A 13,104-nucleotide genomic window follows, 5' to 3' on the forward strand; every position below is an offset into this window, starting at 1 on the left:
TGACAGCGGTGTCCGATCTGTGCAGCGCTTCTTCTGTTGGCGCTGCCGCACTTCCGGGTTCTCCCTGCTGCCGATCATGTGACTCCTGGGCGGGGAATTCAAACTCCTATATCTCCCCTGCTCTGACACGCTGCCTGTGTCAGAGCAATGTGTTTCCTGTTCCTGGCTACAGTTCCTGTGTCCTGACTCCTGTGAACCTGCTCCCTGTGTATCCCTCTATTCCTCCTACTCCTGTGTACCTACCTGGCTGTGACCTGACTATTCTTTGGCTTACCCCTGGCACTACGAACTGGACTATCTCCTGTGTACCGACTCGGCTGTGTTACCGACTATTCTCTGGATCTCCCTCTGGCACCGTATACCTAATACCTTCTGTGTACCGACTCGGCTGTGTTACCAACTATTCTCTGGATCTCCCTCTGGCACCGTATACCTGATACCTTCTGTGTACCGACTCGGCTGTGTTACCAACTATTCTCTGGATTTCCCTCTGGTACCGTATATCTGATATCACCAGTGTACTGACCCGGTCGTCCCTCTGGACCCTAATCCTGCCACGCACCCATTGGCTCTGTGCATCTACCGGTTACTGTTCCAGACCTACAATGCCTGGAATTAACGGTTAGTGCCTGTACTTGCACCGCATTGTCTATTTTCTTGTCTGCCTGCCATCACTTAGAACCTTCTCCCTTACGTCAGTAGGCTAATCTGGGGGCCGCGACCTGCGGTTCTTCGGCAGCAAAGTCCACACTACCTTGCGGTGGTTCTTGGTGAAGACCGGAAGGCCGTTAGACTCCGCGCCCTAGGTAAGCCTGTGCTAATACTGACTAAGGCATCATAATCGTAACAGCTTCCTATTCATCAATGACTCTTAGCAATGGAGCACTCCTCTTTGTCTGTTACCTATATAACGCAGTAGAATTTGCCTGCAAATTCAGAAGACAAGCCTGCTTGTATATTAGTATTTCATCAATGACAAAATTACCAACACAGCTCTTCTATTTGGGTGTATAACTGTATATTAGACCCTACACTTAGTAGTGCAAATTAATAAAAAAAAAAGGCTGCAAGGACTTGTATATTAGTATTTTAGCAATGGAGCTCTTCTCTTTGCCACTCTATCCTACCCCTTCTGTATCCTCTCTAAAATGGCGCTAGATCTCCGAGGAGGGGGGTATTTAGATTCCAAAAATCCCGAGATACGACGACGTTACGGTGACGTTTTGCTTCATTTTGGAATCCGAATTAGTGCAAAAGTACCAAGCCGACTCTGCTCGTTACTCGGATCCCCGACGTTCAGATGGGCTCAGTTTTCAAGAAACCGGCCAAGCCGACTCTGCACGGTACTCGGATCCCCGAAGTTCAGGTGGGTTCGGTTTTCAAGAAACCGAGCCCGCCCATCTCTATCTAAATCCCATAATTGGATCGTTTATAGACAATATCCGTTGGTGTTGTGTTTTATAGCCATGTTTGATAAAAGTTTACCCACCTTATTCCCACACCTGCAATATTTATTTTTAAAGTAATCTAGTTTGAGTTGTGCATTAGAGAGTAAAACACTGTCTTTCAGAATTGTGGATGATAAAGAGTTAAGTCCATGTAGTCTGCGAAAACAGTAGCCCTGACTGTATTGTTACGAGCAGCAGCGATGCCAAGCTGCGACAGCTGATAACAATACAGTCAAGGCTACTGTTTTGAGGTTACCCAAGTCACGTTTCTGGGATATATCATCTCCCCTAGTGGCTTCTCAATGGACCCCAATAAGGTCCAGGCAATCCTTGACTGGGTACAGCCCACGAATCTGAAAGCCACTCAGAGATTTCTAGCGTTCGCTAATTACTACTGGCGATTCATCCATTCCTTCTCTGTACTGGTGGCCCCTATTACAGCCCTTACTCGCAAAGGGGCTGATACTACTAAGTGGTCTCCCTCTGCTTTGGCTTCCTTCAAGGCGCTCAAGAACTCTTTCATCTCTGTACCGGTCCTTTGACATCCGAATCCAGAACTGCCGTTCATAGTCGAAGTAGACACCTCTGATGTGGGAGCTGGAGCAATTTTTTTGCAAAAAAAGAGCTCTACGACCACAAACTGCACCCCTGTGCATTATTTCTAGAAAATTTTCTTCCGCAGAAATCCATTACGATGTTGGTAACCCAGGAGTTGTTAGCTGTCAAGTGGGCATTTGAGGAATGGCGCCACTTTTCTTGAGGGAGCAGCTCATGTGATTACTGTATACACTGACCACAAGAACCTCCCATTGGCTATTGTAGGTATTTAAGGCAGGGAGGGCTTAGCCTCCCTGCCGGTTATAGCTTCAGTTTCTGCATGCTGACCTGCTCCTTCTCTCTGCTCCTCTGCTCTTGTTGTTGGACTGATTCTTTTGTATATGACCCTTGGCTCATTTACTGGACTCTGTTGGATTGCTGGTGACCCTGATCTCTGCCTGTTACCTAGATACGCTGTCTGCCGCCAGCCCTGACCTCTGCCTGGACCTCATTACAGCTGCCTGCTTTACCCTTGGACCTCGGCCCATTTAGATTTTGCGGTTTCTGTCTCCTGGCCCTTGCCTGCGCTACGGTAAGATTATAAACTTGTACTACTCTGAGTTTAAGACCTGGGGGCATCCGAGTACCTGTGAGCACGTTCAGCTCTACGGGAAAGGCGGCTGCTATAGGTGAAGACCTCTGCTATCTGTTCTACGAGTTTATGATACTGCCGTCAGATCTAAGATGTATGTAGAGTGTCATATTTTTCACGATAGTCTTTTTTTCTCTTGGCCAGGTATGGATATCATGTAACCTCTCATCACTCCCTTAATTGTTTCCCAAAAGATAATGGACATACTTTGTTTTTCTGTCTGATTCGTCTTATTACAGATCTTGTTTTTGTACTGTTGTATTACTTCATTTAGCCGCTGGCTCCTCTATAGGAGATAGAAGACTGATTAAGCCTAAAGTAATGTAAGTGATGGGGTTGGAACCCACAGAGAAGATTTCAGCCATGTGTGATTTTCTCCCATTCATGATGCTACTACTACCTTATAAAGTGGTGGGAGGATTAGCCGACCCACTGTAGGGAGGCTATTTAAGGTCCAAGAACAGCCTAAAAGGATCGGTCTTGTCCTTGTTCAGCAACATATTTTGGGGTGCAAAATTGTGGCAGGGAGAAGTATAGACTAAAATTAATTTTAAAATAGAATAGAATAGTTGTTCGCCAAAGTAAAAAAAAAAAACATGGAGTAAGGTCTTAATCGCGACATATTCCCATGGTAAACACTAAAGGCAATGAGTCATTTTTGAGCAGGTGCTTGAGGATAAGCGAGTAGGAGAGACAAGGATGGCACAGGTGCAGGCATGACAGCCCCCTCAACCTTCACATCTTCACCCTAAGTAGTGCTCGTTCATGCTTCTGTTCTGCTATATAGTTCTGAGTTTAATGAAAAATGAGTGACAAAAAATGCCTTGACCATTTTAAAAAGCTATATAGACCTGAGTTTCAAAAACAAGTTAACATAAACATTGATTGGGAAGGGGAGTATAGGAAGCTGGATTTTAAATTTAGGACAAGTTCATTTTTACCTACTGTGTATAAGCCTTGCTGGAAAACAAGGTGGTGCTACGAGCTTATTTGTCTAGGGTGACCTGCAAAATGTTTATTGGCACGGGACCTTGCTTAGTGGCCAGCTACAGAAGCTGACTGTATGGTGATCAAGATCAAGATCAAGGTTCCTCCATCTTGCGGGTCTGTTCTTTTACAAACCATGCATACCTTAAAATAATGCTACATTGTTCCACAGCACTAAAATCTTGTATACTGTCCATTTCCATACTAAACCTCACAGCAACTTTTACATCCTGACTTATTTCCCATTATTATTATTATTATCAGCTTGTTGTTAACTGTTGTTTTGCTTAAAAATGTTACCAGTCAACCTCTCCTTTTAACCTCTTTATGGTGACTTTTACTGGCATCACTTGTTGCTACTGCCTTGCTCTATGTGTTTTTGGAGCTTACTATAATATTTGCTTAAAAGCAGAAGTAACTTGAGAACGTTACCGTGGTTGAAATCACTATTGAGTAATTTATAAGCAGCCTCATCCTTCTCTCTGTAAGCAAGGGCTTGCTTAGCCATATATAGTATGATAGCAAGCAGTCATGTACCCTAACTAAGTCATGCACATGGTTTTTATTAACCTGCCAGCCAAAAATAGAATTACTTTTCCAATTAGTACAAAATGCCATACATGTTGAACAAAATATTTTTTGACTTGCAAAACAGTAAGACAGCTATTTCTTCTGAATGGCACTTCCATGTTCCATGGGTACAGGTCAAAAGTAGACTTTATGAGCTTTAAAAGGCAGTGTCTGAAGGTGAATGTACAGGGTGAGCTTTTATAAAATGTAATTTAGCTGAAAAACTGCAAAATGCTTCTGGTGCATGAAAAACATAAATTTTTTTAGATACAGATAGAAAAAGTGAAAATTATATCTCTCTTTCAGCAGGACTGTATGTCTTGACCATGTGTCTCAGTGATAACGACCCCACAGATGTTGTTTTCTGAACATTTCAGTTCACTTAATACAACCGACAGCCCATCATCTGCATTAAATACTGATGCTGCAGCATCTTTCTGTACTGTGCTTTCAGAAACATTTTGAAGGCTTAAGTCATCTGATTCTACATTGATATCCTTTTGGCTTCCACATCTTTTGTTGGCCTGGCACATCCCCTGCTTCTCTCAGATTCTTCTATGAAGCCTGCAGTCTCTCTACTGAGCGACATTTATATTTCATCTTTATCGGTACCTCCATCCGGCTTTATGTTCTGTAAATGAACTTCTTTACAAAGACATTTTATAGTGCCTAGCAATAATGCAAACCATATTTTTGTCATCAATGATATACACTGAATATTGCTTGATGCCCTGTTTGCAGATAGTTCCAGTGCATGTTTTTTTTAACAATCATGCATGTCAATTCCTTATCATCATCATGCCATCCTATAATCTCTTCTTAGGAACAACCTCATATATAATGATGCCAACCTGCTATAATTGCATGCTTACCAAAATCTCAGTATAATTATGCCATTCTATATAACTATTATGAACACTCACACATTATTATAATGATTAGGCCACCTTAGTTCAATATTCTCATACTATGATAAACAAACACACATAATCATGATCACGCCACCTCAGCTCAATATAATCATGCTACCCTTTAATAACATAATAATAAGCATACCACATTTCATCCCACCTCATTATAACCATGCCATGCCCACCAACATGCCATTTCCTCAAATATATTCATTCTATCCACTGATCACATGATTATGAACATGCCTTCATCGTATTTCAGTATAATAAGATTCAGGGCCGCCAAGAGCAATTTCAGGCCCCGGTACAGGAAATTCTTGAGGCCCCTTCTATAGACACTGAAGGGTGTGTGGCCACAGACACACCTGCTGCCCCCCTCTCGGTGCTCCGGATAATGCCATCCTATGACCAATGCAGTTTTAATCATCTCATGCAAACCCACTCATTTTTAGCAAGCCAATCAGAAGCCTTTCATATTCTGCACACTTCCCTAGTGAAGTGGGTGGGGGTGGGGCTTGTTTACGAGCAGCACAACAAATCGCGTCATCCTGGTCCTGGGTGGGACTTAAAGATGCAGTTCACCTAGCTCGGCCCCACCACACTTGTTATCAGGATAATGGATATACACTTGTCACAGCGGGGGTTTTAGAAATATTGGCAAGTATGATAATGCAGTGTTGGGATTTAAATCTGCTTTGCATTCTGCTAAGTATGCAGTACTATTATGCACTTCAGCTGCATAGGTGTGTCTCTGAAAGAGCTGTTCCCTGCATTTCTGCTTTCAGTCAGTTCTGAACTGCACTGTAGGTGTGCCTTCCCTGTGATCTGATTGGAACACCTCACTATAAATACCCTCAATGACTATACATTGATTGCCTGTGATAGTGCTTGATATGCATGCTCATGACTCCTGTATCCTGACCTGTTTGTTCCTGTCCCTGTATTGGTTCCTATTTCAGCATTGTTTCCTGACTTATGGACTTTACCATACACTTTTGCTGGTTCTCATTCTGGACACTGGATAGCTGGTTGCTACATTCAGTTTGATTCTTCCTTGCATTGTGTATGCCTGTGTTACCTTACACCAGAAATATCTTCAATGATGCATACCTCCCAACTGTCCCTATTTTAGTGGGACATCCCGGTCGACAAAGCAGAAAGGGCTTCGTCAGAAAGTGGGTGGAGTTTTGGCCAAATATGCCCATTTGTGGGTGGGGTTTGGCAATAGCTGGGTGGGGTTTTTAAGTTACAATGTTGTTTAAGTGGAATCTGAAAATTACATCTACTTGTCTTTTAGATGCCTGTTTAATATAGTTAGTCTTTGTCTCAGTTGTGCTGTGTTTTGTGCTTACAAAAAGCCACTTTTGTCGTCTTTAACAAGAGTAAATTTGACTTGCATACTTAAAGAGAAGTTGGGTGGGAGTTAATCTTTATTTTAAGCATTTGTACTAGTTGGAGAAATAACAAATAATATTGCACCACCATGACAACACAATATGACCATTCCCTAAAATGTGGCAATTGATTAACAAGGATATAAAAGCCTTGTTTGAGGATACCACCCTTAGCTAGGATGGCAGTTACCCTCTGTGGGATTCAACTCACTCAGGTAGACCGGAATATATCCAAAATGAGACTTTATTACGACAGCACAACACCACAAGACATTCACAAGTTACAGGGTAAATGGTAGCATGTATCCTCCAGCAGCCTCTTGCAGTCAGCACTCCAAAGTAATAATCTTGGTCTCTTTCAAAGTCTTATCCTCCTGCAATACTACCACTACCGATTAGCAAAAGAGTTATGGTGTCTCCCAGCCTGGGTTACTGGCTCACACCGACCCTGTCATTAGCTAACACTAGCAAAATGACTTCTGCTGTCCTGTTATTTCCACACAGTATGGCAATATTCTTTATATTTATACTACATACAATATTACAGGTAATAGCAAGGGCAAAATGTACCTAATAATAATAATACACATAGTACACCGATGCTCTGGTGTATATACTTAGACTGAGCCAAGGATTAAAAAGTACATTAAACTGTGAGAAAGGGGTGATGAATACAAATTTCTCAATCCAGTAGCACGCCGTTTCCTCACATCTTGAGCTCAAACTGTGTGACAATCCAATTAAAAACATTTGTACAATAATAATATATAAAGTGATTTAATTTGTGGTATATTTATTGGATGGGTGTGGGGGTTTACTGGCTTATGACCAGAAACCCCCACACCCCAATAATAGTATATAGTAGGACATATATATTTTAAATTAGTGCACTGGCTAATTGCCAGAACCCCCAGTTATAGGGCATAGTATTTAATACATTTAATTTTTAGAGTATTGCACTGGCTGAATGCCAAACAAGCCACCCCCCAATAATAGTGCCTAGTATGTTGTGCAATGAATGTTTATAGTAATGCAATGGCTGAATGCCAGAACCCCCAACCTCAATAATAGTGCAGAGTAATTAGTACATTTCATTTTTAGATAAATTCCCTGGCTTAATGCCAAAGAAACCCACCCCTAATTATAGTGCACAGTATTTAGTATATTTAATTTTTTGATTAGTGCTCTGGCTGAATGTCCGAACCCCCTCCCCCAATAATAGTGTGTAGTCTAAGTACATCCCCCCAATAATAGTGTGTAGTATTAGTACATGCCCCCCAATAATAGTGTGTAGTATTAGTTTATGCACCCCAATAGTAGTGTACAGTATTATTACATCCCCCAATAATAATGTGTAGTATTATTACATCCCCCCAACAATAGTGTGTAGAATTAGTACATCCCCCTAATAATAAAGTGTAGTATTAATACACCCCCAGTAATAGTGTGCAGTATTAGTGCACTCCCCCCCCTCCCACCAAGAATAGTGTGTAGTATTAGTACATCCCCCTTATGAGTGTGACTTTGGAGTAAATTACTAACCTGTTGTCTGGCATATTTCCACAATGGCTCCTGGCTCCTTGTTTTTCTAGCTTTTCCCGGTGGCGGCTCCTTCTCCTGGCGATGGCTTTTCTACACATACAGCATTGCAACATCATTGATGACTGCAATTCGTAAAGGTGCAGAGAGCCTGGCATTGGGTCTCTCCATTTCTGGCCATAAGCAAATTTCTGTCTTTATTCCAGAGGTGATATGTGTCCGCAAAGTGCAAGGAGGAGGGCGGGGGGCATCAACCACTCAGCAGCTTATGTATGTACTGTCTATCAGGTATCTAGTGAATGGTTGGAAAATATGCAATTCTGAATTGACAAGGATCAATCAGGATTATTGTCCTTCAGAATTAGTAATTTTTCTTTGTGTAAGATGTTATTGTTAAAAATTAATTACACCAAGTTATGTCATCAAAATGTTTTCACCTTCCAGCTGAGCAGTATGAGTCAGATACAGAATTACCATCCAGAAATGAAACCATCGTTCAATTCTCCCCGTCATTGTCCATTTCTCCTCCACAACAACTGACTCCAAAGAAGTTGCTAAACATTTCAGCAGCCATGAAAAACAAAAGCAAACAGTGGGCTAAGTCCAGTGACAGGTCAGCACGCAAGACTGGGAAAGAGCATGGTGTATATGAGACTGGCCAGGAACCATTATCTCCAACTCACAGGCGTTTATCACTGGTAATTGTTTTATTTCTTCCAGACAAGAGAGAAATGAATTACTGTGTTATATCTTCTTAGTGGTTTTGCCTATTGTGTACACTTTGTATATGTATTATGTTAACTTCAACATTGTATAGTACTTGGCAATGAAGAAAAGCATAACAGACCAGTTAGTTAGACCAGTGAAACAATAATTGACAGTTGTGTCTTATTTTTGCAACTGTGCTGCTTTTAAATTGGTTCAACCACCCTGAGACTAGTACACTGGTGGCTCTCCATCTAATGGCACTCTCATCATTTCTGCTTTGCAGCTGTGCTTCTGTACCCATTTGTATTTGAAGAAGTGTACAAGAGTTGCATAAGCTGTCTGAAAACATTGGGATACGACAATTGTCGTAAAAATGCTATGTGATTGGACGAGACTATGAACATCCAGTCAGCTGTTAACTGTAGATTATTATTATTATTATTATTATTAACTTATATAGCACCAACATACTTAGCTACACTTTTCGGTTGAGAACAAACTCAGTAATAAAACTTGACTGTGTATTAAGAAACAGACAAAGAGGTGAGAGAACCCTGCTGTACAGTGCTTGCAGTAAAGGAGCTCTAAAATGGACACATGGTGGTGGGGTCCCAGCCAATTGTGTGCTAGTCTGATGTAAGTGATGTAAAAACTCCTTTAAGCTTTGTTTACAATAAAGGCACTGGAACCAGAGACTGCTCAATTAGCATGAAATATTTACGTGACACAAATCATGTTATCGAAGAGTTTCCAATGTCTTCTCACTGATTTTTGGAAGATACATGTTGTAACTAACATAGTTATAATTATAAACTAAAATTAATTAAGTTATGTATGGTAAAATAATATGTAGTTTATGTTCCATCTATTGTAGGCCACTTTATCTCCGGATCATTCTACTGTAAGTGGTGTAAATATTCTAGAGATACCAGAAGATGAATATAATGAGCAGCATTTGAACACATCCTCACCTGCCACAGGCAAAACAGGGATTCAAACACATCAGAAAAAAAAGGTGGTAGAATTCCCCTAATTAAGTTTATTGTACATGCTTTTTTGCACAACATTCCGTTGTTTACACCTAATTTATTTCCCAAATGAAACCATATTTGGAGTTAACACAACATAATTTTGTTGTTGTGATTTATTCTTTCTCACACACTGATTTATGAAAGGGTCGTTTACGATAGGCTGTCACATCCCTAACCTGATATTGTACACATTAGGGCAAATTCAATTAGCCACAAGGTAATAATCAGGGCCGCCGAGAGGGGGGGGGTACATTTTAAAAAATTAGAAGCAAGGGCCCGACCTGGGCTTGCCAGGGGGCCCGGGCCGGGCCCTTGCTTCAAATTTTTTAATTTTTATTCTTTTTAATTTTTTTTTATATCTTGCCTTTTATTTTTTATTTGAATATTTTTTTTCCGCCGGGGGGGGGGGGGGGGTCGGTCCGTCAATCTCGTTGGTGGGAGGAGCTGGAACAAAAAAAAAAAGATCATACTCACGTGACCCGCGGCGCCGCGTCCCTCCTCTCTTCTCTGCTCCATTCACACTGACTGTCGGGCGTGACTTCATCAAGTCACACCCGGCAGTCAGTGAGGAGCGCCGCAGCCAGACAAGACAAAGCTAGAAAAAAAGAAGAGAAGAAAAGAAAAGAAAGAAGCTGACAAAAGGTAAGTAAAGAAACGGAGAGGCAAGGGGAGGAAAACAGAGAGGCACAGAGGAGAAATAAAAGGGGAGAGGCACAGGGGAGAAATAAAAGTGGGAGAGGCACAGAGGAGAAATAAAAGGGAGAGAGGCACAGGGGAGAAATAAAAGGGAGAGAGGCACAGAGGAGAAATAAAAGGGAGAGAGGCACAGAGGAGAAATAAAAGGGAGAGAGGCACAGAGGAGAAATAAAAGGGAGTGAGGCACAGAGGAGAAATAAAAGGGAGAGGCACAGAGGGATAAAGAAGGGGGAGAGACACAGAGGGAAAAAGAAGGGGGAGAGAGGCACAGAGGGAAAAAGAAGGAGGGAAGGCAGCATGGAGGGCGCAGTGGGAGCATAAGGGGGCACAGTGTAGTTGTGAAGAAGGGGCACAGTAATGTGTGTGTGATGGCACAGAGGGCTTGTTGAAATGTAGTAAGTGTGAGGTAGGTGGTGGCTAATTAATGGGAGCTATTTTGTTTGTAGGGTGATGGTGAGGCAATTTAATAGTGGGGACTATTAATTTAAGATGGGGTGGTTTGGGGTCTATTGAATGTTGGGGTGAGTTTGGGGAGAATGAGGTCTATTTATTAAATGTGACTATGAATTATTTAATGGCAGTGATGGTTTCGGGAAAAAGGTATTGCTGGGGCTGTTTGCAGGAAGGGAAATAGGTTTATTTTTTAAATGTGAATACTATTATTTTAATGTTGGGGCTGGAGAAAGGCCTTATTATTAATCGTGGGTGCTATTGATTTAACGCCGGGGCTGGCTGTAATTTTCTAAGTGTAGCCATTTTTTTTCCCAAATAGGTCCTCCAACATTCCAGGATCCAGACAAGCCACAACTAAAGAAACCAGCAGCCACAGGTGGAGGAAGTGAGAAGAACAGGTAGGACAGAGCAGCATAGTGTGTGAAATGTTGTGATTCTAGTAGGGACAATGCCAATGTTTGGTGAGCCCAGTGGGCGCAGGCCAAGACTGAACTCTTTCTGTACACACTGTATTCTTCCTATACTACACAAGGGTTCTAGATGTCCTGAAAGTCAGGAGTGCTTGGACAAATGTCACGCTCCAGTGAATTCAGGACCTAGTGATTTTGATGTGTTAGCCACGCCCCCAATGGCGCATTGCCATGCCCCCAATCGTGTGACCACACCCCTGAAAAATTTTGCACACATTTTTTTTCCTTACTCAACTATAAGGGGGGCCCCATTAATTTGTTGTACCGAGGCCCTGAATTCCTCTTGGCAGCCCTGATAATAATCCCTAGTAACCTTGTGGCTATGTTTCTGTGCGCATTACTGGCAATTTACGGTAATGAAAACCTAAAAAATAAGTGAAGATCAACATCACCCGGTAACATAGCTGCAATGTTCCATTGAATTAACTCAATATGTCTATGATCCTGCTTGTTTGGATGACATCTGCAGTATGTGCGAGGCGATTGCAGCATTGCATACCATACCATGATTTTTTAGGAATAATGTAGTCATTGCCCCATCTTCACCACCACCACCCTATCCACTCCCGTTCCCTGATGCAGGAAGGTGCCATTCACTGTCTGGGAAATTTGGTAGTCTCCTGGATGTGTTGTGGGAGTAGGCAAGTAATCAGCATTGCTAGTGCTCTGAATTCAGCTGGATGATTGGTGTGTTTTCATGCAGTCTATAGCTATACCTTGCTGTGTACATATTTAACAAATGATGCAGTGAAAGAGTACAAATCAATATGGTATGGCATTTAATATGAAGATCAGGGTGGAGATTTAAAAACATCAGTACTGAGTTAAGGTGGGCTCAAGGATAAATGTAGGTGCAGTGATTAAACATGACTTTTGACCTAGCGCGCATAGGATGCACACAAATTCAGAGGTTCAAAGTAGTCATGTAGTTTTCTAGGATGAGAAATATTTTTGGCACATTTACACAAGTATATTTTTTAACTGCTAGCATGTAGTGAATGACCCTTTTTATTTTCATAAAAATATTGGGCTCAAGCAATGTCATATTTCTTTCCAGGGCAACCGTTGTGCCTCTTTCCGTTCAAAATCAAGTGTCAGATGTGCAAGTACTCATGTAAATACCCATGAATCTGGTATGTCCTGTGTATCATACTGCTGATTTTCTTGCTCATAATTGTTATTTGATTTTGTTGGTTGGACTAGATAGGGAATGATGGTGTGGTTTTTGAGGCTGGGATGTGGCTTGCTTGCCTATTACTAGAAACCTTCCATTTTGAAGGAACTAATATAACACAAAGTAAAGTGACAATTTTTTATTTCATAATAATAATAAACTGGAATTTTTGCACTCACATAACCCACTACAAAACCCACAAATATTTAAAGCTGTGCATTTTGTGGACTTTATTTACAACTAGCATATGATGTGCAGTGCAAAATGCCTTGGATTTTTCATTAAATTAAACTTCAATTTCTTCTGCTAAAACACTACGTGGCATAGCCATATTTATGGCTTAAATTGACCATGAAAGTAGGGAGCATTTAGACATATGGCATAAGTCACGGCTCCACAAAACGAGATGCACTGATGTTCCTATTTTGTAATTAGCAAGAAACACCCTCACTCTGCCCAACTCCAGCTATTGGCCAGTGGAAACTTCTCCTCCTTTGCAAATGCTGCCATTTTGCTCCATAAAGCTTTATTCTT

General features: G+C 41.5%; 1 protein-coding gene across 1 annotated transcript in view; it reads left to right on the top strand.

Moving 5' to 3' along the window:
* Window positions 1–13,104, top strand: part of LOC142094528 (synaptonemal complex protein 2-like) — a 249,960-nt gene that overhangs the window by 158,871 nt on the left and 77,985 nt on the right. Inside the window, exons 8-10 of the mRNA XM_075176783.1 lie at window positions 8,483–8,736; window positions 9,621–9,761; window positions 12,454–12,529. Of these exons, the coding sequence (XP_075032884.1) occupies window positions 8,483–8,736; window positions 9,621–9,761; window positions 12,454–12,529 (471 nt within the window). The remainder of the gene's footprint in view (window positions 1–8,482; window positions 8,737–9,620; window positions 9,762–12,453; window positions 12,530–13,104) is intronic.

The sequence above is a fragment of the Mixophyes fleayi genome, chromosome 6 (assembly GCF_038048845.1).
Source record: "Mixophyes fleayi isolate aMixFle1 chromosome 6, aMixFle1.hap1, whole genome shotgun sequence".
NCBI classification, from domain to species: domain Eukaryota; kingdom Metazoa; phylum Chordata; class Amphibia; order Anura; family Limnodynastidae; genus Mixophyes; species Mixophyes fleayi.